Source organism: Colias croceus, chromosome 16 (genome assembly GCF_905220415.1).
Source record: "Colias croceus chromosome 16, ilColCroc2.1".
In the NCBI taxonomy this organism is placed as follows: Eukaryota; Metazoa; Arthropoda; class Insecta; order Lepidoptera; family Pieridae; genus Colias; species Colias croceus.
The window spans coordinates 9,771,552-9,799,080 of record NC_059552.1 but is presented as its reverse complement, the minus strand read 5'-3'; the positions used below and the strand labels follow the sequence as shown (position 1 = coordinate 9,799,080).

Genomic DNA, 27,529 nt, shown 5'->3' with positions numbered 1-27,529 from the left:
TTATAATACTATAAGAAAAATATAAAAGCTAAGTTTAGGTTGATTCAGGCAGCTGACTTTCAGCGTCTTTGAGCACCTGCTCGGCTAATTGGTAATCTTCGTTTTCTTTTAGGTCCTGCTCTGTTTCCAGGATTGATTTCAGGTCTGCATAAGCTTTCATAAGTCTGGAAAATATGATGATTAATAAATTAATTTTACTTACATCAGACGAATTAAAATCTTTTCAAGTATGCTTAAACAGTTTAATCACACTGCGACCGCCTATCACAAAAGAATCATGCAACTCAAAAGTTGACCGCAAACATAACCTTAGCACACATGTGAAAACAAAGTCATTTTTAATTGTAATTACGTAAAGTCTGCGTTCAAAATGTGTTTCAAAATCAGGCCCATCGAGAGAAATGTTAGTAAAATAAATACGTACCGTCTCTGACAGTCAGGGACCATCATAAGAGACTCCTGAAGAACTTCCTCCTGCTTCCGAATATTATGTTCGTCTTGACCCTCGTCTTTTATTCTTTGTACCCTATTCCTTTGCTGCTCGGCCTCCTTTTCGTAAACGACTTTTTCCTTAGCAATGCGTTTTACAACGCCAGTCTTAATTTTTATTTGCCTGATGCGGGGATCTGCCATTGTTGCTCACAGTTTGCTCACGGTCGTTGGTCGGTTGGTCGTTTTTGTTTTTTTCCAAATTTGACAGTGTCATGAATCATGATGTCATGAATCACCACATTGATCACCACTACCTTCAAATTCGGTTTGACTTTGACATAACTACGTATTTGTACATTGCAAACTTGATTACAAATCATACCCAAAAAAATATATTCAATGCAAAAGTATTTTTGAATGAATAGGTAGGTAAATATAACTTTTAATCTTTTGCACAAAATTTATCCGTTAGCGTCATGTGAGTTTTTTTTAACTATATTGATTATTTTTCATAAGGCAACTATTCCAATAATACTTCTTCGGATTAATTCAAATAATGATCTTCAAAATTAAGTAGACCCACAGGCCACAGGGTAGACCCTCTATCGTTAGCGGCACAAAACGCTGGCTATATGAGGTACTTGCCATCTCTTGATATGTGGTGTTGGCCAACCTGCGCTAAGTCAATAATAAGGTTTCTGAGGAGGATATAAGGATAGGGTCTAGGGATGAGAATTATTCGTTAAATTATGTGTGTGTTAACACATAGATACACAAAGAAAATCAATTAAACAGACAGAGATATTTTTAAGCTATTGCATAGCTTCTATCGCGGACCTTGAGCGCGGGGACCGATTCGAGAAATTCCGTAACGAAAAAACCTCACGCTCCCCACTCCGACGGGCACGGAGGTGTGGCTTAAAGACATGCTATGCAATAGCTTTACCGTGGCATGCAGTCCCCGAGTACCACACGTCTTTTTTTTACAAATAAGTAGACCGTGCATAAGGAGGTATAAGTATATTATACTCCACGACCAATACCTACCTCAGAAGGGGTTAGGTTACTAATTCACCTGAATTATTACGTACATTGTTTATTACATCATTTTTGAATACAAAACACTTTAAGATGACAATATCTAATCAAACAAAATGTATCAGTACTCGATAAAACTATTGTGGAGTCCGAGCTTCGAGTAATGATCAAAGGTGGTTATTGGTTGTCATGTATGAACGCCTTCTTTATGAAAACATTAAATTTAATTATTTTCAATTGAAAACATTGAGATAATATTAATATGGAGTCGATACCGCCTACATCACTTATGTTCCACTCAACATACGTCATGTGGCGTAACTGCACTCAGTCGCTTGCTCGCTCTTTGGCGCGAACGTCACGCTCATTTTTTATTTGTTTTAAAGTGAAACGCATCAAATATGCCTACGTGTGTGTTACGATATTGCACAAATAATACAAAGAATACGGAAAAGTGCAAAGGAATAACTTTTCATCAGTAAGTAACTAGATAATAATTTTTAAAACTTAGTTAGAGCAAAATTTTTGGCGGGCGACATTTTGTCATAGATTAAAAATTTAAAATATGACATTGGGCATGAAATAAGTGTTGTTAGTAATATTTGCTGGCGTATATTTTTATAGTATAAAATAATAATTTTACATATTTAGAAAAGCATAGACTGGTTGTTAATTGAAAAAAGGTGAAATCATGAAATATGAAAATCAATTACTCAATCACCAATTTTTTTTTGTTAATTGATTTTAATCAAGTTTTTAATTGATATTGTATAAGCTACTGACTTGAACGTATAATTGAATTATTATTTATTTATCTGCACTAATATTATAAATAGGAAAACTTTGTTTGTTTGTTTGCTTGTAATTGGCTCATAAACTACTGGACCGATTTTGATGAAAGGAGAATGCCCATTTTTGGTACTGGTTTTTCTCATGCATCAAGACAACAATACTATTAAAAAAAATCTCGGCAATTTAGAGGCCTTCTTACCATCGGAAAATATATTTTGAACAGGGAATGTTTTGTAAAATCTAATAAGACATGTAATTGTTTAGATCCGTTATTATAACATTTAGTGTCCATTACCGGTTACCACGGTAACCAAGCGGTAACTTATTACATTTACTATGGTAAATAGCTAAATGTATTAATATCGATTATTGTTTTCATTGAATTACAAAAAAAATCAATTAACATAAAATCACTCTATAGGGTATTGTTTATACACTATAGGTTGTTTTAACAAAGATAGTGAAGTAAAATAATATAAATATGTATATATATAAAAAAAAAATATTATTATGACATAGCTTGGTAGGTAACCAGTTATTTCTTATTTGTTTCTTTCTTCGAATATGTAGTGAAAAAATGATTCAAACAACAACAACAACAACAACAACATGTAAACCGAATAAAAACTCAATTGGCATTTTTTAAGTATATATTTAGGTTTTCTTGAAATCCGTCCCGGAAGATTTCTGGTGCCTACCTACACTAGCCGATGAACAGATAGACTTTGTCTGAAAGCATAAGCTCTACGCATAGATTAAATATGTAAATCGAAAAATAACCTTTGGACGATAAAATGTTACCTAAATCACACATAAACCTAACTAAATAGGGGTTATTTAAGTTTTGAGGTTATTTCCCATTTTTCTCAATATCTTGAAAACCCCTGTTTTTATCACACAAAAATCAATTGGTAAAAATCTTTGGAATATCGAAGAACCCTCCAAAACCACTCTGGCATTGACGCAACACTGTACTGTGGTACATACTTTCATGGGCATTCTCCTTTGGCACAGACAATCTTAAGACCCTGAGAAAGAACATAGGCTACTTTTTATTGCGAAATATTGTGCCACGGGCGAAGCCGGGGCGGACCGCTAGTTCAGAGATAAGTAATTAATATTTTTTCTATTCAAGGTTTCCATGTCTGGGCCGTGAAGAAAGGGAAAAATTATTTTTTTTTTTTCTAAAAAAGGCTCAATTTGTAAGGAATAAAACTTCCCATAGCCCTGACTGAACCTAAAACACGAAAAAATTAAATTATTCCATATGACGTCACTATTTACATCATCCTATATTATATGCCAGATATTGTTAGCCCCGCGTAGTAAAGTCAGTTTATACCTAAAATAAATATTAAGTAAGTACAAAGAAAATTTCAAGTCAACGTGCATGTAAGGAGTGGCACCCAATAAAATAGACAGAATGAAACAAAGTGTCGCCTCTATAGCGGTGAGTCAGTGACATCGCATAATCTATGACTGTCTAGCCGTCATTCGCGCGCGCCGCGCCGCCGCGCTTGGCGCACAGATTTTGTTCGTGGTGTCTGCTCCATATTAATATTATCTCAATGATTGAAAATGGAATTACTTATTAAAAAAAAAGAAAGTCGCTTTACTTTTACTTATTACTAAAAATGTCTAAGCTAATTTTAATGACATGAAATGCTTAAAATATATTAGGTATTATATCAATAACTTTAAAAAATGCGAATTTACTGTATGAAAAATTAAAGAGCACCCAATACAATAGAGTGAGATTAACTTAGAATACATACTAAGACATTAATTAAACAGTTTCATTAGGTCTACAATTGATCGAGATTCTACATTCTTCATTTGTGTATCCTGATATACCAAAAATAATAATTGTATTAAAAAAATTGTGTGCGTGTACTAGTGTACACGCGTAAGAAGTGAAACTTCTTTATGACCCTATTTAAAAAAAATTACTATATTATGTAAACAGCAATACGTCGAATCACACGTGGTAGGGATAAGAAAAAGATAGCGCGTAAAGGAAAAAAAAAATGTCACTGATCGTAACGAAAAAATGTTACACTAATTTTTTTTCCAACCCCGTTATAGAAGGTTCACTTCAAAAATGGAAAACCTAGCTCTCTCAGTAGTCACAGGGTTGTCACATTACGAAGGGCCGTACAATTATTTTCAACATGTTGAAGTTAAGTTAAACAAATAAAAATATAATCTTTCCCGAATATGTTTTCCTTTAACCGGGGATTAAAGATACTGTCAAGACTAACTGTACAAGATAAGAGGTGATATGGAGAAATAATAAATTGATCTCTAAAAATGTATAACGCTCATATCTCTCTGAGTTAAAAATGAAGTGGCTTGTCTTGTTGGCAGGTAAGTTATTTTTTTTACTAGGAATTTTTAAGATGACGTAATCTTGGTAAAAACCTACTCATTAGTTAAGGTTAATCGAGCGTAACTAACGCGAAATAAGTTAAATTTTTGTGTCCCTTCGTCCAGCATACTCACCATGGAATCCTGATATTTCATGAATGTCAAAAAACTGTTCTGAAATAGTGCTAAATAGTGCCCAAAGGAAAAAAATAGTGCTCTTGTACTTGCGAAGTTATAGCCATAGTTCGATGAGTATGCTGGACGAAGGTTTCGCCCAGCATACTCACCTCCGTCCGGAGAATCTGTATACGCTTCAAACATAATTCATACTTCAAAAAATAGTTCCCAAATAGTGCCAAACGGTGCCCAAAAAGAAAAAACAGTGCTCGAATAACTTCGGAGTTACAGGCTTCGTTCAGTGAGTATGCTGGGCGTAGGTTCTACGCCCAGCATACTCACCTCAGTGCGCGAATATCGAACGAGCTATAGGTACAATTTACGTCTCAAAAAATTGTGCTTGAAATAGTGCCCAATATCAGTCCAATTTTTGCTTGACTTTTGACCTAGAAAACCATTAAATTTGATTGTAAACTTCTACATACATTACATTGAGTACAGTCGAATACAATATTATTAACTTTCTTTCTAACAATTTTTGTCTTGTGTAAATTATTAATTGTCTATGTAAGGGAGTATTTACTTTAGAATCGCAATATTATTAATTACACATTATTTTAATAATACTTTATAATAATATGATTAAGCCTTCGCGCGTCGCATGGGACCCCGGTAGCTAGGAACAATGATTTTATATTATATTTTGTCTAGATCACGGCGCTTGAAGGATTAAGATATCAAATGAAGTAAATCATGCATGAAAAATAAAGTTGCTGTTATTAATGCTTACATTACAACTGACAAAATTATTCAAAATAATCATTTTCCGGATCAAGGACGGTACCACAACGTTTACGGAATTGACCTGTATTCCTCATGTGATAAAGTTCAATATAGTGTGGCAGTAATGGATGCACGTACGGTCAATAGGTATGGGGCTTACGACGCGCGGCGCCCGCGACGCAAATGAATATGTTTATGTTTAAATACTAGATGGCGCTGCCCTAACATCTTACGATTATTAGACAAGGCTGATCTGTATTTTGAAGGTGATAAGGGTCCATTTTGTGTCACAAAGCAATCGAAACGAACAAGCGCTTCTCAGTTTCTTTGTTTGTTTACTTCGTCGCACATCATTATAATAACGCCGGCTTTTGAGTTTGACTACATAGTGGGTTGCAAAACCAAACAATGTGTTGGTGATGTCATTATTTACCTATATAAAATTGTGTATCTAGTACGTAATCAATATATAGGAGCTGCACCCAAATCAGTAAGTATATTTCAATTTATAATAGTGGCATTCAACTAAATTGATTTTACACTCATTCATTAATTGCACTGTAAAACTAGGTAGCAAGCGAGTTGTTTTTTACAAAAACACGTTCATTTTTTCGTTGAATATGACACTGTACACTTAAAATTAAGGACATGCTTAAGAAGTTTTAAAAATGGGTACCTACTTAGTTACTTTTTTAAAGGTTTGATGTAGGTAGGTACACACATAATAACGTAATGTAACTTGTTTGTTTATCTAATTGGATCTCAAATACCTATTTATATACCTACTTCTGCGGAGGCCTGGTTTTATCCTCCAATTCTACTGGAAATGAAACACTGTCTTATTTGCTAGGATATAATTTACTTTTCTTCAATTTTTTTATTACAAGCTTGTCCTCGTTACCCGTCAGGATCTGTTCTCGTCTTAAGTTCACGTTAGTTACATTTCAATATCGAAATAGGTAGAATCAGTCAGCGCGAGCGTCGGTAGTAAGTATAAACGTAACTATAGAATTAACACAGATGTATTTTTTAGATAATGTGACGTGAAGTGAAGACTATTACCGATTGTCATCCGGATTTTTCAAGATATTAATTTTATTGGCTGCAAATGACTGTTTTTATTCAGACAAACACACAATGCAATGAAGTAATAGACTTCATTTACGCTTAAAGTTTCATTCATTTATTATTATTTATAAAATATATATTAATGCATTTAATCGAAAGTTTTTGACATGTGAGAAAATACCATAATTATTTCCAATAACATGAAGTCTACAATTAGAAAGTTTAATATTTTTGTCCAAAAACATGTGTCGACGACTGTACCCCATTTTACGTTAGTATGTAGAAGTTTACATTAAAATTTAATGGTTTTCTAAGTCAAAAGTCAAGCAAAAATTGGACTGATATTGGGCACTATTTCAAGCACAATTTTTTGAGACGTAAATTATACCTATAGCTCGTTCGATATTCGCGCACTGAGGTGAGTATGCTGGGCGTAGAACCTACGCCCAGCATACTCACTGAACGAAGCCTATAACTCCGAAGTTATTCGAGCACTGTTTTTTCTTTTTGGGCACCGTTTGGCACTATTTGGGAACTATTTTTTGAAGTATGAATTATGTTTGAAGCGTATACAGATTCTCCGGACGGAGGTGAGTATGCTGGGCGAAACCTTCGTCCAGCATACTCATCGAACTATGGCTATAACTTCGCAAGTACAAGAGCACTATTTTTTTCCTTTGGGCACTATTTAGCACTATTTCAGAACAGTTTTTTGACATTCATGAAATATCAGGATTCCATGGTGAGTATGCTGGACGAAGGGACACAAATTTTTCGAAAATCTTGTTGGAGCCAGGGCGAGTATGGTACCTATTTTAGGTACAAAATTGTTGTTTAGATTGCTTGAATTAATTTAATAATTTTATAATTATCAGGGACATAGTTATAACTTGTAGAATATTAAGGAACGTCCTACTAATAGGTATTATAAGCTCGAAAGTTTGTGAATAAACAGAGTATAAAAAAATGTATTACGCAAAAACCACTGAACAGATTTTGATAATTCTTAAAAGTAGCTTATGAACCAGAATAACACATAGAAGTAAGCACTTGCCAACTGGTTCGGCTTTTATTCACTTTTATATGTAGGTAGCCCATTCCTAGAAGACTCGATTTTGACTCACTTTTAACTAACAGATTCAAACTTTGTCTTTTCATTGCTTTGTTATTATGTATGATCAATGATCATTGCATTAAAGAGCTTAGACTATCCTTTTAAATTATTAAGGACGTATAACGCATCTTTAGTAAACCTCTCAAGTACATCCATTCAATATATAGGTACATATTATAAATGTGAAAGTAACTCTGTCTTTCTGTCTTTTACTCAATCACTCCTAAACCACTGAACCAATTTTCATGAAATTTGATATGGAGATATTTTGATACCCGAGAAAGGACATAGGCTATTTTTATCCTGGGAAAATGACGCAGTCCATTTTCCCAGGATAAATCTGCCAGGATCTCTGCCAATGACAATGGGATTTTGGATTGGTCACGTGAATCCCACGGGAACGGGAACTATGCGGGTTTTTCTTTGACTGCGCGGGCGGAAACCTAATATTCAATAAAGTTTCGATAACATCAAACCAGAAAATTGTTAACCATCATTCGACTTTTTTCACAGGCTTTTCGGTGGTGCTGGCTATACCCCGGTCGCCCACCGCCCGCTCCTTTATCATGGAAGACCATGAGAGCGGTGGAAAGGTACTCATTGCTGCTCCTTCAAATGGTAAGTACTTAACAGTAAAAAATTAATATAGTCATTCTATTCAAAAATATAAATTTTATGTCTTCTTGTTTGAACAGTAACAGAAGTGACAGAATCCGTAAGATGTAGTATTATTTCTACGAATAATTTAAACTAGTTATCAATTAAATTCGTATTACTTTAGAATACCATGCCATTATTGTTCGTCAAATCCGAAATGATAATTGAAAGTAGCCGAATCATCACTTCAAGACTCTTCAAGATTACAAAGAAACCACTGTGATAAGATTCCTGTTCTGTTAAATTAATATACTATAGTATTTCATAGTCTATGTTTTTATTTGATACTTAGGTAATTCGGACTTCGTGGGTCATATTGGGCGCAAGATTTCCCTCGATGATGATGAGGTATCATTCGACGTATCTGGTACTTACTACGACGATATCCAAGGCTACAAGCTAACCGTTTCGTGGGACGGGCCCAGTGACAGAATATTTGAAGACTGTTATAATTTCGGTAAGAATTTTTTATACGTAGCCAAATGCAGTTTAGATTTTGTTCTTTGGAAAGTGTACACAAAACTTTTCATTATTTATTTATTTACCTTGATCTACGATTATACAGCAAAGAATGGAATGATATATTTTCCTTTTTTCTAAGGCTCAGCCCAATGGTTCGGAGGACCAGAACAAAAGGAACAATACTGGCCAATTCAAAAGTCCAACCTGCAAAAATACTCAACAATTTCAAAGGAAGACGACAATTCAGCTGTATCGGAGAGATATTGGCTCAACTCCGACGGTGTTTACGTTTACGTTCACCCTGAAGCACCACTCTTTGTTGACTACCACAATGTTCTAGATAATCACATCTGTTTCATTGCTGAAGTAGCAGCACCTTACTCTTCAAGGCGTACACATAATGTGCTCAAATACGACATCTGGTTCTTCGAAAACGCGAAGGTAGCTCACCAACACGCAGTTAGTAATTACTTGGGACAACCTTCCGGCATCCCAGATTACAGAATGATTCAGTACCCCATCTGGTCTACATGGGCGAGGTATTCCAGGGAAATTGATCAAGACAGCCTGTGGGCGTTCGCTAATGAAATTAAAGATAGTGGCTTCCCCAATGCCCAGTTCGAAATTGACGACCTATGGGAAGTTTGCTACGGATCTCTTACAGTGAACGAAACGAAATTGCCAAACTTTAAACAGCTGATTCAGGATATCAAGGGATTAGGTTTCAGAGTTGCTATTTGGGTGCATCCATTTATTAACAAAGATTGCGAACCTTGGTACTCAGAAGCTCTAGAGAAAGGGTATGTGATATTTGCTAATGCGATACTTAATATTTATCGATCATGCATTAAATTCTAGTTTTGTATAATTTTTACATCAGTAATCCTCGATTATTATGCCAACGGATTCCTTACAAAAATATTTTTATAGTAAACAAATAACACGTGCTATTCTTATTTGCTCAATTATTTTAGCTATCTCGTCCTAAACGAAGAAGGCAGTCCAGATACAACCTGGTGGAACAACAATGGCTCAATTCCTGGATACATTGACTTCACAAACCCAGAAGCCTCGAAATGGTACACAACCAGAGTTCAAGACTTGATTGAAACTTATGATATTGACACTTTGAAATTCGATGCTGGTGAATCCAGCTGGTCCCCTCAGGTAAGGTAAACCGCTCTAATGTTATTTATCCAAATGAAAGTATTCATTCATTCATTCATTTATCCAAATGTAAAGTGAGAAATAAAACGTAATAAGCTTCTTAGTTTAAATTTAAATATTTACCACATAATTAATAATATTATTTTAAATAAAAAAAATCATGCTTATAATTCAATCGGTCGCAAAAACTCAAAATGCTTACATACAAATATTACTCTATGTTTGTATATCCTAAATTAAAGGTTAAAATTTTAATCTAATATTTATTTTTTAGATTCCAGTCCAAAACGGAGACATCGATTTGCATCCGGGACACATTGTCCAGTCTTACGTGAGAGCTGTTGCCGAATTTGGACCAATGATTGAAGTTAGATCTGGAATGAGGTACCTATATTTCTAAGTAATTTATTTAAATGTGGCAAATAAAGCCTATTGTATTTAAATAGCAAATACATTTTTTTACTTAAATAGTAAGCGTTAAATTCAGTAAAGTTCAAACAAAATAACGCTATACGTAATCGATATCCTTCTTTTTTTGGGTTGATATTTTTATTGCATGCATGCTCTCATTGCTAAATAAATGAAAATAAACTCGAACTAACACACTTTTAACCCATTTGTTTTCAAGCTTCATAAATACTGTAACTCCTTTTCATAATAACAGAACACAAGACCTCCCCGTGTTTGTACGAATGGTTGACAAAGACACATACTGGGGCTTCAACAACGGCCTTCAGACCATGATTCCCACACTCCTCGCTATGAACCTCAATGGATATACCCTCGTCTTACCAGACATGATTGGTGGCAATGGATACAATGACAAACCGAGCAAGGAATTGTTTGTGAGGTGGCTGCAAGTGAACGTGTTCATGCCTACACTGCAGTACTCTTTCGTGCCATGGGATCATGATGATGAGGTATTCTTTACTTCATTGGTTTTAAGTGGTGATTTTACTTATATGGATGATATGATTGTTTTTCTCAGAAGAATATGTTTAAAAGTTTAAGACTGCAAAGTTTTACGGTGTCAAATTTTGCATGCATTTCATTAGAACTGTACCATAAATCAACAGATATTTAAAGCCACTCGGAAATTCATTCATTTTCTTTATTAACTGATAACATTTAAAAACTAATAAATTATCGTTTTCACGTATTCCAGGCGGTAGAAATCTGCCGCAAGTACACGGAAGTACACGCGCAGTTCGCGGACGAGATCGCAGCGGCCATGGAGGCGTCAGTCCGGGACGGGACGCCCGTCAACCCGCCCGTGTGGTGGTTGGACCCTACTGATGAAGCTGCACTCGCTGTTTGGGATGGTGAGATATTTCATTATGACTAATATATACAGATGATAGAAACTATATGATAAACCCTCTTATATTGTGAGAATTTTCAAACTAAAGCTTTATTTAGTGTACCTATCTATTTTACAAAATATGAAAACTATTCTTATTTCAAAGTTTACCTTCAATACGCTATAAAATAATTGAAAGAACCTAACCTTAACTGTTACAAAATGTGCTGCTAAATAATAATATTCTACTTAAACTCTTCGTATATTTTTATTTAATTCCTAAATTCCATCTGTGTTTTGTGTAAAATAATTAACAACCACACAATCTTCCAGAATTCCTCCTCGGCACACGTATCCTCTCCGCTCCCGTGGTAGAAGAAGGCGCTGTATCCCGCGACATCTACTTACCCCGCGGACAGTGGAAGGATGGCAACACTGGCCAGGACTACACTGGGCCAATCACTCTGTACGACTATCCTGCTCCATTGGACATCTTGCCCTATTTTATATTGCAAAATTAGATAATCAATAAATTGTTTTGAGTAAAACTTGTTTTTTTTTTTTGCATCCCATTGAACTTTGGCAACACTGAACTGTCACTCTGTACGATTATCCTGTTACTTCTATTTTATACTTCAGGATTAGAATGATACTAATAAAACGATTTGAATAAAACTTGTTTTTTTTACTATTCCTCTAAAATATATACGTTGGCAATACTAGCCAGCAATATACAGGACCAATTGACTTTTAGTTGACTTATGCTTCGATGGATATTTTGCCCTATATTATATTGCAAGATCACACAATAAGAAATAAACTGTTTCATGTTTGCTTTTGTGTTTAATTGACGCCTTCCTATGAAAAAATATACGAAGCTAAATATGATAAGTGTTAACTCTGTTCGACTACTTTAAATATTCTGTCTTATTTTATAATTCAAGATTTAAGTTAAGCAAAAAATAAAAAAATACCACCTCACGTGCCAATTACTTTGAATGGAATTCCACTTCAACAAAAAAGCGATGAAAAATATCTTGGTTTAAGAATAGATAGTGGCTTATCCTGGAACATTCAAATAGACCATGTTAAATCTAAACTCTCATCCCTTGCCGGCTCACTTCGTAGGGTTGTAGGATGCCTTCCTAAACAGGTCCGCATAAATATTTATAATTCCTTAATAAAATCACATCTTATGTATTTAATCGAAGTATGGGGAAGTGCTCCCAAATATAAACTAAAAGAGTTACAAATAATTCAGAATAAAATAATTAAAATATTATATCACTATCATTACCTAACACCGTCAATTAAAATCTATAAAGACACAAAACTGATGAACATCAAACAATTATATAAATATACAACATGTATTCTTATTAAGAAAATTTTAGACAAAAATATACATACAGCACTAACTTTCACAAAAAATAAACCAAAATATTCTAGACGTAACACAAGGGATCTATACATACATAAGGTCAGGACTGGCTATGGACAAAAATGCATTACATTTGAAGGTGCCCAATTTTATAATAAACTCACCAGTGATATAAAAACAGCTAAATCGATGTATGTATTTAAAAAGCGCCTATACCCGGCGCGGCCTAAGATGATCCCTATGACAGTTCGTCTTAGTGATTGCTCGTATGATGGATCGTGTCGATACTTTACTATTTTATAGGCAAAGGCGTGGTTTGCATTCAGCCACGTCGGTAAACATGTTTTTACAAATATTATGAAATGAATTTTTAACGTCTATTATATAAACGAAACGGTAAGTAAAACGAAAGTTTTCCAAAACATAAAAATGCACCTTAACATTTTCTCGTAATTTTTAACCCGTTTAACATAGTGTATATTATTTTATCATGAAAATGGAATCCCCCATTTAATTTTTCTAAAAAAACTTATATTATCATAGGTAAGTAAATTAACGCGAACGGTAATTAATTAATTAATTATGCTGCGATCTTCTGTTCCATTCAATAGTGAATGAACAATAGCTTAAGCATGGGAAAAATGTGAACTCGTTTCCATTATCGAAATTTGTTTATCGATACTTTCCGCACTAGTCGATAAATGCCAACGATGTAAGTTTTGAAGGACGTAAACGTAAAGTCAGATTTATATAATTTCTCGTAAATGTTAAGAATTGTTATAATTCCAACGGAATATAATTGTAATGGCATAAAGCTACGTAAAAATTAATAAATGCCATTTTTAGACACCTCCAATACGTTTCTAATTTAATGGTGACGCCATTACAAGTTTGTCTCTTGAGAATAACTGTCAGTGTCATAGGGATCATCTTAGGCCGCGCCGGGTATAGCTGATCACATACTTAATGACCAATCACTTCTGGAATAAAACAACTTACCTTCGGAATAGCTGTGCCCGGACGACTGTTTCATTATTTATTTACTTTGTTATGTTATTCTCATGTAATTAGATTTAAGTCTTTAAATGAGAATAAATGATTCTTTAAACCTAAGTTAAAAAAAATAAAACAATCCGAATTTTGAATAAAACTTGTTTTTTTATCTATAATACTTGTAATTTAATAACAAATGACGTAGACCTACATCTATCTTGTAAATCATAATATAGCCATCTCAAGATGACTATACTGATACTTTACTGTTTCATGTTTGCTTTTGTGTTTAATTGACGCCTTCCTATGAAAAAATATACGAAGCTAAATATGAAAAGTGTTAACTCTGTTCGACTGCTTTGAATATTCTGTCTTATTTTATAATTCAAGATTTAAGTTAAAAAAAATAAAACAATCCGAATTTTGAATAAAACTTGTTTTTTTATCTATAATAAGTACTTGTAATTTAATAACAAATGACGTAGACCTACATCTATCTTGTAAATCATAATATAGCCATCTCAAGATGACTATACTGATACTTTATCTCTCAGTATTAAACAATTTAGATGAAATTTATTACATACTAGCTTACCTACAGCCCGCGGCTTCGCCCGCTTTGTCTAAAACCTAATAAATTATATACTAAAACCTTCCTCTTGAATCACTCTATCTATTAAAAAAAACCGCATCAAAATCCGTTGCGTAGTTATGTCCTTTCTCGGGTATCAAAATATCTCTATACCAAATTCCATGCAAATTGGTTCAGTAGTTATTTTGGTTGAGTAACAGACAGACAGACAGAGTTACTTTAGCATTTATAATATTAAAAAAAGTATGGATTATGTTTTAGACAAAGCGGGCGAAGCTACGGACGGTAAGCTAGTACATGATAAAAAGTAGGCGTAGCTATAAGCTTAAGCTATAATATATTGAATTTCATTATTACAAAATAAAAACATGAACGTGTCTACTACTGAAAAAAAAATATTTCTGACGAGCATGGCTCAGTTGTTCGGACCTCTGAATATGATAGAGACGAACGATTAATAATATTTTCAATTAATTAATTTTATATTTGCACTCCAATTTTACCTAATTATACTTTAATCTCTTACTCAATCTAATCATTGTTAAAGTAGAGCTCGGTTCAATCTCTGATTTAATTTATTTATACTTTAAGTTTTTTGTATATTACTTAATTCGAAAAAAGAGAAATTGTAGTGAGCCAATTATTAAAATAATTTCCACAGACGGTGAACCTTTATTGATGGCAGAAAGATCTCCTATTTGCCCATAAGCCAAAATCAATCATTAAAACGAGTTTGAATTTCAAATCACCGCTATTCATCCCACAGGGCCTCCCAGTATCGCTGAAGACCTACTGAACATTGTCATAGGAAATCTCCATAATATAATATTTATCTCAATCGATACTGTCAACAGGAGTTAGAATAAGTTATCTGATAAATTCATCGTTTATTTCGAGAGATTTCGATAAAAGATGATAATAAATCACGAGTTAGTTGCGGCTGCTGTGTGAACAAAGATGGCGGCTTTGACTGTATTTATTGGTATGTAATTAATATATTTATAACAATATGATCCCTGATAAAATAAATAAGTAAAAGTTTCTTAGTCGTACTCTCCGCTGAACTTCCGCTAAAGTCCGCTAAAGGAATCCTTAGCAGTTAGCTGGGATTTGCTATGTCAAAGTATTCGCACAAACTAGAGGATACCCTACTTATCATATTTTTTCAAAGTCCGGACTATGAAATTGATGAAAAATAACTCTCTAAACATAAACAAATGATCTATAGTTATGTTTCTAATGACGGGATTTTAGTGAAACTCAAATACATAATCTAATTTAACCGAAATTTTACCTCGACTTTAAATCTCCCGATTTGTAGAATATTGTACCAGTTGAACATCGTATAGCTCTGATTAATTTATTAAAAACTTAGTGTAATTAAAAAAATACATTACTTAATAGCGTAGGCGTAATTTTATATGTGGCTTTTATTGTAAAAATGTATCTAATAAATTCTTCTATAGCTATAGATATTTTAATAAACAATAATATTATGAGTATTGCGTCAGAGTTTTACTTAGATTCTATAGTATTTAAAAGCTCAGTTTGAAACAAGAAAGCGCATTTTGTAAAATCCTTTAATAATGTTTCATTAATTCTTCTTCAAATTTCAGCGTTGCTGGCATTCAGCGCATTGGGCCATGCAATGCCAGTATCTCTTCGAGCTGATGGTGTGGAGCTGACATTAGAACCACAGCTCACTGGCGGATTCCACTTGGTACTGACAGAAGGTACTTTTATATACTTTAAAAAGTAACTTAAAAGTAAAAAGATTTTGAAGCAAGATTCTCTTATCGAATTTTGACCGACGCTTTCATGGTCGGTATTTTAGGTTCGTTTATTTGACAGAAGAAGATAAAACACTGATGTCTGATAATACAGGGAATTTATCCGAATAACAAAATGACTCACGATTTCTAGAGATAACACTTCTGAAGAAAACTCAAGCTTAAGTTAAAAAAAACACCTGAATGTTTCTCAATATTTAACGTTTTACAGGTGACCAGAGAACTGTATATGGCCACATCGGAAAGACGTTATATTCATCTTTCACGTCAGAAGAAATAGAGGGAGGTGCTCTTATCCAAATTGGAGGGACGAACCTCACTGTGAACACAGTGTTCGATAAAACCGCAGACGCGAGAGGCGTTAAGATCAAATGGGATACAGAGAACTTGATACGATTTGAAGACTGTATTGATTTTGGTAAGGAATTAATAAGTCAGTTTAAGTTAATGCTAGTCTAATTATTTTAATTAGTATTGTAATTCTGACTATAATTTGTGCTCAGGTGATAAGCAATGGTATGGAGGGCCAATGCAAGAGGACCAAGTGTATCCCATTCAGCACGCACACCAGAACTACACGCCATACGTCACACAAGAAGCCGACAACGCAAACATAGTCGAGCGATACTGGCTCAACTCAGCCGGCGAATACATCTACGTACACCCACAAGTACCTTTATTCGTTGACTACAACCTCCTTCAGCCAAATCACATCTGTTTTGGAGCTCAAATCGCTGAACCCTATTCCACTAAAAGAACACACACAGAACTTTCATATGATATCTGGTTTTTGTCGGACGTTAAAGCAGCGCATAAACATGCGGTGGCCAACTATTTGGGGAAACCGTCTGGCTTACCAGACTTTCGCATGGTACAACACCCCATCTGGTCCACTTGGGCTCAATACTCTTATGACGTCACTGGACAGAAAGTTATGGACTTTGCCAATGAAATAAGAGAGCATGGATTCAACGATTCGCAGTTGGAAATTGATGATCTTTGGGAGACGTGTTACGGTTCGATGGAAGTCGATACAAATAAGTTTCCAAATATGACTCATCTGGTCGAAGAGGTGAAAAAATTAGGATTCCGCGTTACAATCTGGCTGCATCCATTTATAAATGGAGGATGTGAACCTTGGTACTCCGAAGCCTTGAACAATGGGTAAGTAGAGAAGTTGCACTAAATTTGCATACAAATGTGTAAGCAGATTAAAGACATTAAAATTCCGCAGAAATTATGTAATTGCATTTGGTTCAGTTATCGACAGTGCATTGTTTTTCGATCTCTACTTATATCATCATCATTTTTAACAAGACTTCATTTCATAATTAGTTAGATTTGATCTCTGATGCGATCGTCTGTCATCAACGTTAAAAATGTCCAATATTCAACAAAAAATAAACAAATATAGTAGATAATAACACATACAAACAATTTTACAAAAATCCCATTTATCATTTTCCAAACATCTATACATATAATAAATCTGTAGAAGGGTCAATTCTGTACATTGAAAATATAGAAAAAATAAATACCAGGGGGTGTTACTGGATCGATACCAAACCCAAATATGTGATTAAAAAAATTTTTGTCTGTCTGTCTGTCTGTCTGTATGTGAAGGCATCACGTGAAAACTAACGGTTCGATTTCGATGAAACTTGGTATAATTATACCTTATTATCCTGGGCGTAAAATAGGATACTTTTTATTCAGGAAAAATAGGTAGAAAAAAAATAATTTTAATTTTTCAGTTTTATCCATAGACGTTGTTCTGTAGAACCGCGAACACACGTTGCGTATTATATTAGGCCTAACCGTATTTGGGTCCAATAGATATTTATAAGATGTCATTGTCAGAGTTACTCAAAATGGAGAAATAAACCATCCACGCGATGACCGACATCCGCGCGGACGGAGTCGCGGGCGAAAGCTAGTACAAAATATTTCAATAAACTTCTATCTTCAGCTATCTAGTACTCAATGAAGAAGGAAGCCCAACAGCTTCCTGGTGGAACAACAACGGCACTTCACCAGGTCTGATCGACTTCACGAACCCGGCCGCGGCGGGCTGGTGGTCCTCTAGAGTGAGGAACCTTCTCGATACTCACGGCTTTGATAGCGCTAAGTTTGACGCTGGACAGAGCAGCTATTCGCCACAGGTAATATAAATGTCGATATAGGAAGTGTTGCATTCTGTTATTGCGTGTTATTGACTGTGTTAATTTATTATGTAGGTAATTAATGTAGGACGCCGTTCGCATTTTTTCGTGGCTGACTGCTTCCAATATTATTAAAAATCTTTGTATTCCTAGGTAAAAAGAAGTTAAAGAAGTTTTAATTACTAAAAATAGTATTCCCTCGGAAATAATGCTTTTACCTACTTTTCTTATAAAAACTGTATTTTTTCTTAAAAATAATTAATTTTAGGTGCCAGTACAGAATGGAGATATAGATCTGCACCCACACCACATAGTAGACGCATTCGTGAGAACTTGCGCAGAATTCGGAGATATGGTGGAAGTCAGAGCAGCATTTATGTAAGAAAATAGATACTTACTAACTGAAACCATATTTTCTTTGCGTTTCGTTTAGAAAATTTTAAAATTTTGTACCTTCGAAAATTATGTTTAAACTATCAATTTAACCAACCTTTTTCCACATAAAAATCGATTCATTAATTATTTATTATCTAATTAACTACGTCGTGAAAAATTAGTATTTCTGTAAATAATTCGAAAATACACACACTAGCTTTTGCTACCTATTGTAAGTACCAAAAACAAAGTCTCCTTGATCTGAACTTTATTGAACTTTACAGGACTCAAGACCTCCCCATTTTCGTGCGCATGGTAGACAGAGACTCCATCTGGGGCATCAACAACGGCCTGCCCACGGTCATCACAACCACCTTCCAGATGAACCTGAACGGCTATCCCTTCGTGCTGCCAGACATGATCGGCGGCAACGGATACAACCTGAACCACGCGCAAGCTGACATTCCTTCGAAAGAACTGTTTATTCGCTGGGTTCAAGCGAACACGTTCTTACCGTCGATGCAATATTCGTATGTGCCGTGGAACTTTGATAATGAGGTAAAATACATATGAATATTATGCAAAAACGGCCAAATCTATTTTCGTAATGGAAAGCACAGTTAAGTAAATCGTCACACATCAAGACATCCCTATTCAAAATTAAATAAGGATGCGTTATAATGGCATAATTATTGTAGAGTACCTAATTGAATAATACGATTTGCGTCAATATTCGATATACTTAGAGCTATTTACAAAAAAATATATATAAAAATTGAAATGAAATAATTATGTGGTTTTTAAAATAAATCACATCACCATTTAAAACAGACTAAATTGAGAGCATAACAGTAATTTGTAAAGCAGATTATTGTATTCTATGCATATAGATATCATTATATAAACAGATTGCAGTTAGACTAATCTCTAGAATTATTTGTCCATCGTATAAACGATTACGACATACATATCACAAACAAAACAATCAATATCAATAACACTGAAAGTGTTTCTAATGCTAGGCTTCGTGTTTACAATCTTCGTCATCACCTTTGTTAAAGACAAATTAACTCTAATTGCCAAAGACACCTTCAGGAATAATAAGACGTAATATCTATTGCATATTAAATCGTCAATAATCAATTATCTTATTAAATGAAATAATTACTGTTGATTAGTGAAATAAGTGATACCTTTCATGGGATTTCGTTACAAGCTAACTGAATGAAAAAAATCTATATGAGATTCGACAATTTATTCCAATATTGTAGAGATTAGACTTAGCACCACATACTTATTATCAAATTCGAACATCGATATTTATAATGTCCAAATGAAATACATAGTTAAAAATACAATTCTTCAACATCTTATAATATTATTTTATCGCATTATTTTCATTTTATTTCAGTAACCTCAATCTAACAACTTAAAAAGACTCCTAAAAACTTCATTTAAACATATTCCAGACGATCGAAATAAGCAAGAAGTACACAGACCTCCATGCAGAATATGCTGACCAGATCTATGCGGCCATGCATGCGTCCGTTCATGACGGGTCACCTGTAAACCCTCCGCTGTGGTGGATCGACCCTACGGACCCTGAGGCTCTGGTTATCGCTGATGGTAAATATTTTCCTTATATATCGAATACTACTGCTATTTCTCATGAAGGTTATGATAATTGATAAGTATGTTACTCTTTAGACACACAGCTTAGATTCTTCACGATACATCATAAAAAATATCGGGTTACATTCGATTAACTAAACACTTTAACTTTGACTTTCTTAGCAATAAAATAATTCATAAAATTAGTTGTTTTATTAATTAAGTTTTTTTGTATGTCTTATCACTTAACAGCGAACAATCAGGATAACTTTTATCTCAGCTAAGAAAACGATTAACGATTAGTAAATATGTGTTACTTACTCGTATTTAATCAAACACAAGATAATTTCTTTTCCCATCTTTCCCAGAATACCTATTAGGGGAAGAGATCCTTGTCGCTCCAGTTCTTAAGGAAGGTGCTAGAACCCGTAACATCTACCTTCCAGCTGGCACATGGTTCGAAGAAGGCGACCCAGATAGGGCTCATTTGGGACCCATTTGGCTCAAAAACTACCCAGCTCCTTTAGAGACACTTCCCTACTTCGTGAAACATAAAGAAAATGTATCTGATTCCGCAACTATTCCTACCTTAACTTTAGCAACTTTCGTATTAGCGCTAGCAATTATTTTTGTTTAATTAACGTTTGATAATATCGATTGTATTTATTAACGTAATGTAGAGGTAAATTGTAAATAACATATTGTAGTAAGTAGGTCGTAAGATAAAATAAATATTATTTAAGAATTGATTGTTGTTTTATTATCAAAACTAAAAAACCTACACTCTAGACTCTAGAGGTTAGATAAAATTATATGATAAGAACAACTACAGAGTTTCTACCTATTTTTTTTTCTGGAAACTATAATATGTTTACGCAGTAAAATAATTTCATTACATTTGGACAATTGAAAGCCAGTCTTAAAAGAAAGTAGTAGTCAGTCTTAAATAATACCTGTAGATAGGTGTTTAAGAGATGTTAAAAAATAAGTAAAATAATTTTGAGTCATGAGAAGTGATTTGTAAAATCCGCTTAGTTACCTAGTTGTAATTTCCATACGATTTCCAAGAAAGGATAAATGACTGAAACAGATCAGTTGATCTGCCTATAATAATTATAGAGATGTAATTACTTCCAATGATAGCAAAAACAGATACATAATAAACGCAGGGACGCGACGAGTTACACAGTCGTCGATGTACTGACGGTCTACGATATGGACCACAAATTGTTCTGTGAGAATACATTTTTGTTATTATTGTTAGTAGGACATTTAAATTTTAAATACAAGCACATAGTTATATTTTAATTGCGAATAGATAGAAAGATGCCGATAAATAAAGAGTAATCCATACTAATATTATAAATGCGAAAGTAACTCTGTCTGTCTGTTTGTCTGTTACTCAATCACGCCTAAACTACTGAACCAATTTTCATGAAATTTGGTATGGAGATATTTTGATACCCGAGAAAGGACATAGGCTACTTTTTATCCCGGGAAAATGACGCAATCCCGAAAATCCCACGGGAACGGGAACAATGCGGGTTTTTCTTTGACTGCGCGGGGCGCGGGCGAAGCCGCGGGCGGAAACCTAGTAAATAAATAAAGAGAAAACAGAGTCGAACTAAGTTAAGGAGATTTGCTCGTTTTGCAAAAGCTATTTCCAATTGTAACAAAAATTACCTTAATTTGTTGTTCATATTCTAATATAGTCCGCAGTCCTGACATTCTAGACTATAATTAGAGGATAGATAGTAGGTAGAGTAGGAGATATACAGATATGATTTTTGTAAAATGCAAATATGTTTTCATGGATGCGATGAATATCAATCTTATAAAAATTAAATTTCCTAATACGTAACACCAAAAATTGACACCTTACAACCAAAAACTCTATTCCTTTTTATCTTTCAACATATTAATCCTGTTAGTTTTTTTTTTTTTGCAAAAATAGTGCTCGCAGTGTTATCAGCTGCGAGTGTGTATGCTGTGGATATCAAGATATTGGATACACCAGATATAAAACTTCAACTGGAAAATAATCCCTATGGTGGAATTAACGTTATATCCGATCGCAGTACGTATTATTTATTTTTAGCATACAAACTCATTTTAATGATTAGGTATATTTTTTTGTATATATGCCACTTGCCAGGAATCGAAGACCTCTCATTTCTAAGATCACACATTTACCACCACCAATTTTGTGTAGTGCCGAGATTTAATTAAATCAATTAAATTCATTATAAGAACCGATAATCTATACTAATATTATAAAGAGGAACGGTTTGTATGTATGTATGTACGGTTTTCACGTATAAACTACTGAACTGATTATAATGAAATTTAGCACACATATATAGAGGATAACTTGTATTAACACATAGGGTAGGTTTTATCCCGGAAATCCCACGGGAACGGGAACTATGCGGGTTTTCCTTTAAAAACGCCGGCGAAGACGTGGGCGAAAAGCTATAAGTTACAAATAAAAAAAACAGGGAAAGTCTCCCATGACAAATCGATGTAACCAAAACGAAGTTACATTAACAGATTTTAAATTTAAGCCGATATCAGTTTAATAGTATTTCAAGGATTTTTAAGCAAGATCTCCTCTTTGTTACCCAAATAAAATTTCCTCAGAGGGTCTCCGAGAAACCATTTCCGTGATAGGCCGTCACGCAGGAGACATTAAAGATACGAATCAAGATGGAGACATCATCCTACAATACGAGAACGACACACGACTCACTATTACGGCTAAAGAAGTGACCAATGGCCATCTCATTACTTTTACCTGGCTCTCAGGAAACAAAGAGCGGCTTGAAGATTGCGTTAACTTAGGTAGGTATTTATAAGTTTATAGCCCATTGTTTGTAGTAATAATTGACAATTAGAATGTATTTTCTAACGTGTAAAAGGAATTTCCTGTTGAAGCTGTAATTTTTCTCGAAATCAGTGTTTGCAACTTAGCATCTAATAAGTAGTTATCTATTCATTATTTTCAATCACAAAGGCTTTCAAACAAAACTAAAGCAATTAAGTGAGCTTACTTCTATGTGATTAATCCGTGAACAAAAACCTAGATTATAGTTTTCACATTTTTTTTATAAACACAAAATTTTTAGGTAGCCATCATTGGTACGGAGGACCTCAACAAAAACGTCAGTACTGGCCAATCGAAAAGCTACTTTTACAAGATTATTCCTACGTCACGAAAGAAGCAGACAATTGTGCAGTTGCAGAACCTTACTGGCTCAATTCTAACGGCATTTTCTATTACTTCGACAAGAAAGTTCCCCTTTTCGTCAACCAGAATAACATAGATAAGAATGCTGCGTGTTTCTATGCAGAAATAAAACCTCCCTATTCAAAAAAGAGGGAAATAAACGAATTAGTTTACGCTTTGGGTATTTTTGATAACCCAAGGGCAGCACATGAGTTTGCCATAGAAAGATATTTGAAGAAACCCAATGGATTGCCAGATGAAGGCATGTTAACGTACCCTATATGGTCTACGTGGGCAAGATATAAAAGAGGGATTAACCATGACGTAGTATTAAGGTTTGCAAATGAAATCATTACCCATGATTTTAAACGCAGTCACATCGAGATAGATGATGTTTGGGAAAAATGCTATGGATCTCTTACTGTGGATGAGAGGAAGTTTCCTGACTTTAAGAATACTATTGCTAATTTAAAAGAGATGGGATTTAGAGTTACGATGTGGGCTCATCCGTTTATTAATAAGAATTGTGAACCATGGTATTCGGAGGCAGTGGAAAAAGGGTAAGCAGAAAAAAAAAGCGTAAATACAATGATATTATCTGTTACATATATTTTTTTTCGATTTCATCTTCGTTTGATATGATTTCTGCGGTTATTAAAACCTTCGGTGTTTGAATTTATTTTGCTTTTAAGTTCCTAACAAAAACAGGAACGTCGTTACGAAGTTTATAAGAAAACAAACGTTGAATTTATATTTTTTGGTTTTTATGGCATTCAAATGCTTTATAAATATAAATTTATAAAGAATAGAAAAAATTCGATCACGAGGCGGGACTTGAACCCGCATCCTTCGCGCCATTCCGGGGCGGATGCCTAACCAACTCAGCCACTCGTGACCCGCCTGAGCAATCGAATTTATTCTATCCTTTCAGTTTTATGTGTCTTAAGGGACACACCGCGCGCCATCTATTGAGATGATTTAACAACCATTTCAACCAATATGAAGCACTTTTCAGTGAATACAATATTGTAACGATGGAACACGACCTTTTCTTGAATTTATATTTTTTGGTTTTTATGGCATTCAAATGCTTTATAAATATAAATTTATAAAGAATAGAAAAAATTCGATCACGAGGCGGGACTTGAACCCGCATCCTTCGCGCCATTCCGGGGCGGATGCCTAACCAACTCAGCCACTCGTGACCCGCCTGAGCAATCGAATTTATTCTATCCTTTCAGTTTTATGTGTCTTAAGGGACACACCGCGCGCCATCTATTGAGATGATTTAACAACCATTTCAACCAATATGAAGCACTTTTCAGTGAATACAATATTGTAACGATGGAACACGACCTTTTCTTGAATTTATATTTTTTGGTTTTTATGGCATTCAAATGCTTTATAAATATAAATTTATAAAGAATAGAAAAAATTCGATCACGAGGCGGGACTTGAACCCGCATCCTTCGCGCCATTCCGGGGCGGATGCCTAACCAACTCAGCCACTCGTGACCCGCCTGAATGGCGCGAAGGATGCGGGTTCAAGTCCCGCCTCGTGATCGAATTTTTTCTATTCTTTATAAATTTATAAAACAAACGTTTGAATATTTTTGTTTCAGTATTATTCAGTTCAACAATTTTTCTTTGTATTATTAAAAAAAGTTTTTCAACATCACAATAATCTGTCTCTCATATCGCTTAAAAATTCTTATTAAATTAAAATTCCATTTCAGTTATCTGGTATTATCCGAATACGGTTCAGTAGAAACCAGTTGGTGGAATGACAATGGTACCACCACAGCATACATCGACTTCACCAACCCAGACGCGCGTGTCTGGTACACGGACAGGCTGAAGAACTTGCAAATGGAGTATGGCGTGGATAGCTTTAAGTTCGACGGTGGAGAGTCTAGTTGGTCGCCGCAGGTATGTTATTTTCAGCAGAAAAAAATACTTAGATCAATATGGTCAATATTTCAGAACAACGCCATCTTATTCCAAAATGATCAAAATCTGCCCTATGGACTTTTTATATTAGAAAATCCCAGCCTTGATCTGTGCGCAGGAATATTAGACTTTTTATCTAGGAAATCTCAGCCTTGAGCTACTTTATCAAAATCCGTCTAGTGGTTTTGCATGAAAGAGTAGGTAATAAAATTTATTTCTAATATTCGCGTTAATAATATTAATAGTATGAAGTAGGATATATTAAAATGATATTGGTATTTTCTTAGATTCCAGTACTTAAAGGCGACATCAACGACCAGGCGTCATAACGGCGGATTACGTGCGAACTGTGGCACAGTTTGGGCCTTTAGTGGAAGTTAGAACTGGATATAGGTTTGTTTGTTTGTTACAATATGTCTAAATACCTTGTTTATGTTAAAAAATACCTTATTGAATTATTAAAGAGGAAAGGAATGAAAACGACTGAGGAAAAAATATTTTTGTGTTTTTTTTAAATACATATTGTCTTTCTAATTAATTGTCATTAGTTGTCATAATTTGATAGAAATTGAGGCCATTATAATGTTCTTACGGGCGCTGACTTTACTTTAAACTAACTATATATTAATACTAGGACGCAAGATTTACCCGTCTTCCTGCGCATGATAGACAAAGACAGTTACTGGACCTTCGAGAACGGTCTTCCAACAGTAATCACCACGTTACTCCAACTGAACATGAACGGCTACCCTCTGGTGTTGCCAGATATGATCGGTGGCAATGGTTATAATGAACCTCCGTCGAAAGAACTATTCATACGGTGGTTGCAAGCGTCTACATTTATGCCGAGTCTACAGTTTTCGTATGTGCCGTGGGATCTTGATAATGAGGTAAAATTCAGTAGGTAATATTTTACATGGAAAATATATATTTTGTTTTATTTATTGATGTTTCATGAGAAAAGGCGAATATTTAATTTATTAACAACTATATTATGAATTAGTCATTCTTATAAGTAGGTACATAAATTGTAGAGGGCAAAATTCAATTTAGTTTTTCATTAGAACCCCGTAAAAGTACTAGAGGACTGAACAATCTTTTGTGTTTCAGTAGCTTTTATGTTTAAAAAGTCTGTAACAAAACAGCTTATTACTGAATAGGTATATAACTATTCCAGACAATAGCAATAAGCAAGAAATTCACTGAACTACACGAAGCATTCGCGCCAAAACTACTAGAGGCGTGTGCGAGAGCTGTACAAGACGGGTCACCCGTCAACCCGCCTATTTGGTGGATAGAACCTAATAATACAGAAACTTATGATATTTGGGACCGTGAGTATGAAGTTAATAATTTAACTTGAATTAACTAAGATGTCTTTGTTAATTACCGTATTTTTGGTCCTAGAATTAAATAAGTATATGGTAGTAGACGCCGAAGAAAGTAAAAATTGGCAATACCTACTTAGATAAAATATTTCGATTGGGCAGTTATATCTATTTAAACTTAATTTACTAATTAACAATTTACATATTAATTTTGAAGATATTTTGAACACGCAAAACATTAACTTTTTTCGGTAAAGAATCTGCATTTTAATTCTTAATTATTATACGTTTTCAGAGTACATGCTAGGTGAAACGATTTTAGTTGCTCCTGTAATAGAACATGGCGCAAAGAAACGTGACGTCTACTTGCCAAACGGAAAATGGCTGGCGCAAGGAAATCCAGACAAAATACATGACGGTGGTGATTGGATAAGAGGTTATTCAGCGCCATTGGATACTTTGCCTTATTTTATAAAAGTGTAGAATAAGTTTAAGAGCTAGCGCCCAAGAGCAACTTTTGTCTCCGCAACTATTTAGTCTCTCCCATCAACTCTAGTAAGAAAGTGCGCGCACGTAGCGACGCAACTCCGCGATGGCAGAGACAAAATAGTTGCGGAGACAAAAGTTGCTCTTGCGCGCTAGCTCTTAATGTAGAGTAGAAAGTAATGTATATCAAAGTTCGTGTATTTTTATTAATAAACTGTTATTACCATAACACGTATTTTATTCACACCATCGTTCCTCATAAAAATAATTTAAAGGGTTCTTCTGAACTTATGATTAATTAGCATTTGAACTATCAATAAACAAATTTACTTAGCTAT

General features: G+C 34.4%; 4 protein-coding genes across 4 annotated transcripts; 3 read left to right on the top strand and 1 right to left on the bottom strand.

Annotated features, from left to right (window-relative positions):
* Positions 1 to 24: 24 nt before the first annotated feature.
* On the bottom strand, positions 25 to 680 carry LOC123698601 (tubulin-specific chaperone A). The gene is made up of 2 exons (XM_045645310.1): positions 425 to 680; positions 25 to 164 (listed from the first exon to the last, which is right to left on the bottom strand). The coding sequence occupies exons 1-2, from the start codon at positions 631 to 633 to the stop codon at positions 35 to 37; spliced, it is 339 nt and encodes a 112-aa protein (XP_045501266.1). The 5' UTR covers positions 634 to 680; the 3' UTR covers positions 25 to 34.
* Positions 681 to 8,235: 7,555 nt separating this feature from the next.
* On the top strand, positions 8,236 to 11,845 carry LOC123698544 (myogenesis-regulating glycosidase-like). The gene is made up of 8 exons (XM_045645203.1): positions 8,236 to 8,329; positions 8,661 to 8,825; positions 8,970 to 9,630; positions 9,805 to 9,997; positions 10,272 to 10,381; positions 10,662 to 10,917; positions 11,163 to 11,319; positions 11,631 to 11,845. The coding sequence occupies exons 1-8, from the start codon at positions 8,278 to 8,280 to the stop codon at positions 11,816 to 11,818; spliced, it is 1,782 nt and encodes a 593-aa protein (XP_045501159.1). The 5' UTR covers positions 8,236 to 8,277; the 3' UTR covers positions 11,819 to 11,845.
* Positions 11,846 to 16,275: 4,430 nt separating this feature from the next.
* LOC123698743 (myogenesis-regulating glycosidase-like) lies at positions 16,276 to 20,838 on the top strand. The gene is made up of 7 exons (XM_045645492.1): positions 16,276 to 16,471; positions 16,557 to 17,217; positions 18,023 to 18,215; positions 18,484 to 18,593; positions 18,875 to 19,148; positions 20,060 to 20,216; positions 20,570 to 20,838. The coding sequence occupies exons 2-7, from the start codon at positions 16,583 to 16,585 to the stop codon at positions 20,836 to 20,838; spliced, it is 1,638 nt and encodes a 545-aa protein (XP_045501448.1). The 5' UTR covers positions 16,276 to 16,471; positions 16,557 to 16,582.
* Positions 20,839 to 21,527: 689 nt separating this feature from the next.
* On the top strand, positions 21,528 to 27,288 carry LOC123698742 (myogenesis-regulating glycosidase-like). Its single transcript, XM_045645491.1, is given in 10 exon segments — positions 21,528 to 21,544; positions 22,133 to 22,278; positions 22,842 to 23,042; positions 23,327 to 23,987; positions 25,164 to 25,356; positions 25,665 to 25,683; positions 25,686 to 25,770; positions 26,012 to 26,267; positions 26,555 to 26,711; positions 27,001 to 27,288. Coding segments are annotated over 10 exon segments (1,923 nt in total). The 3' UTR covers positions 27,189 to 27,288.
* Positions 27,289 to 27,529: the final 241 nt, after the last annotated feature.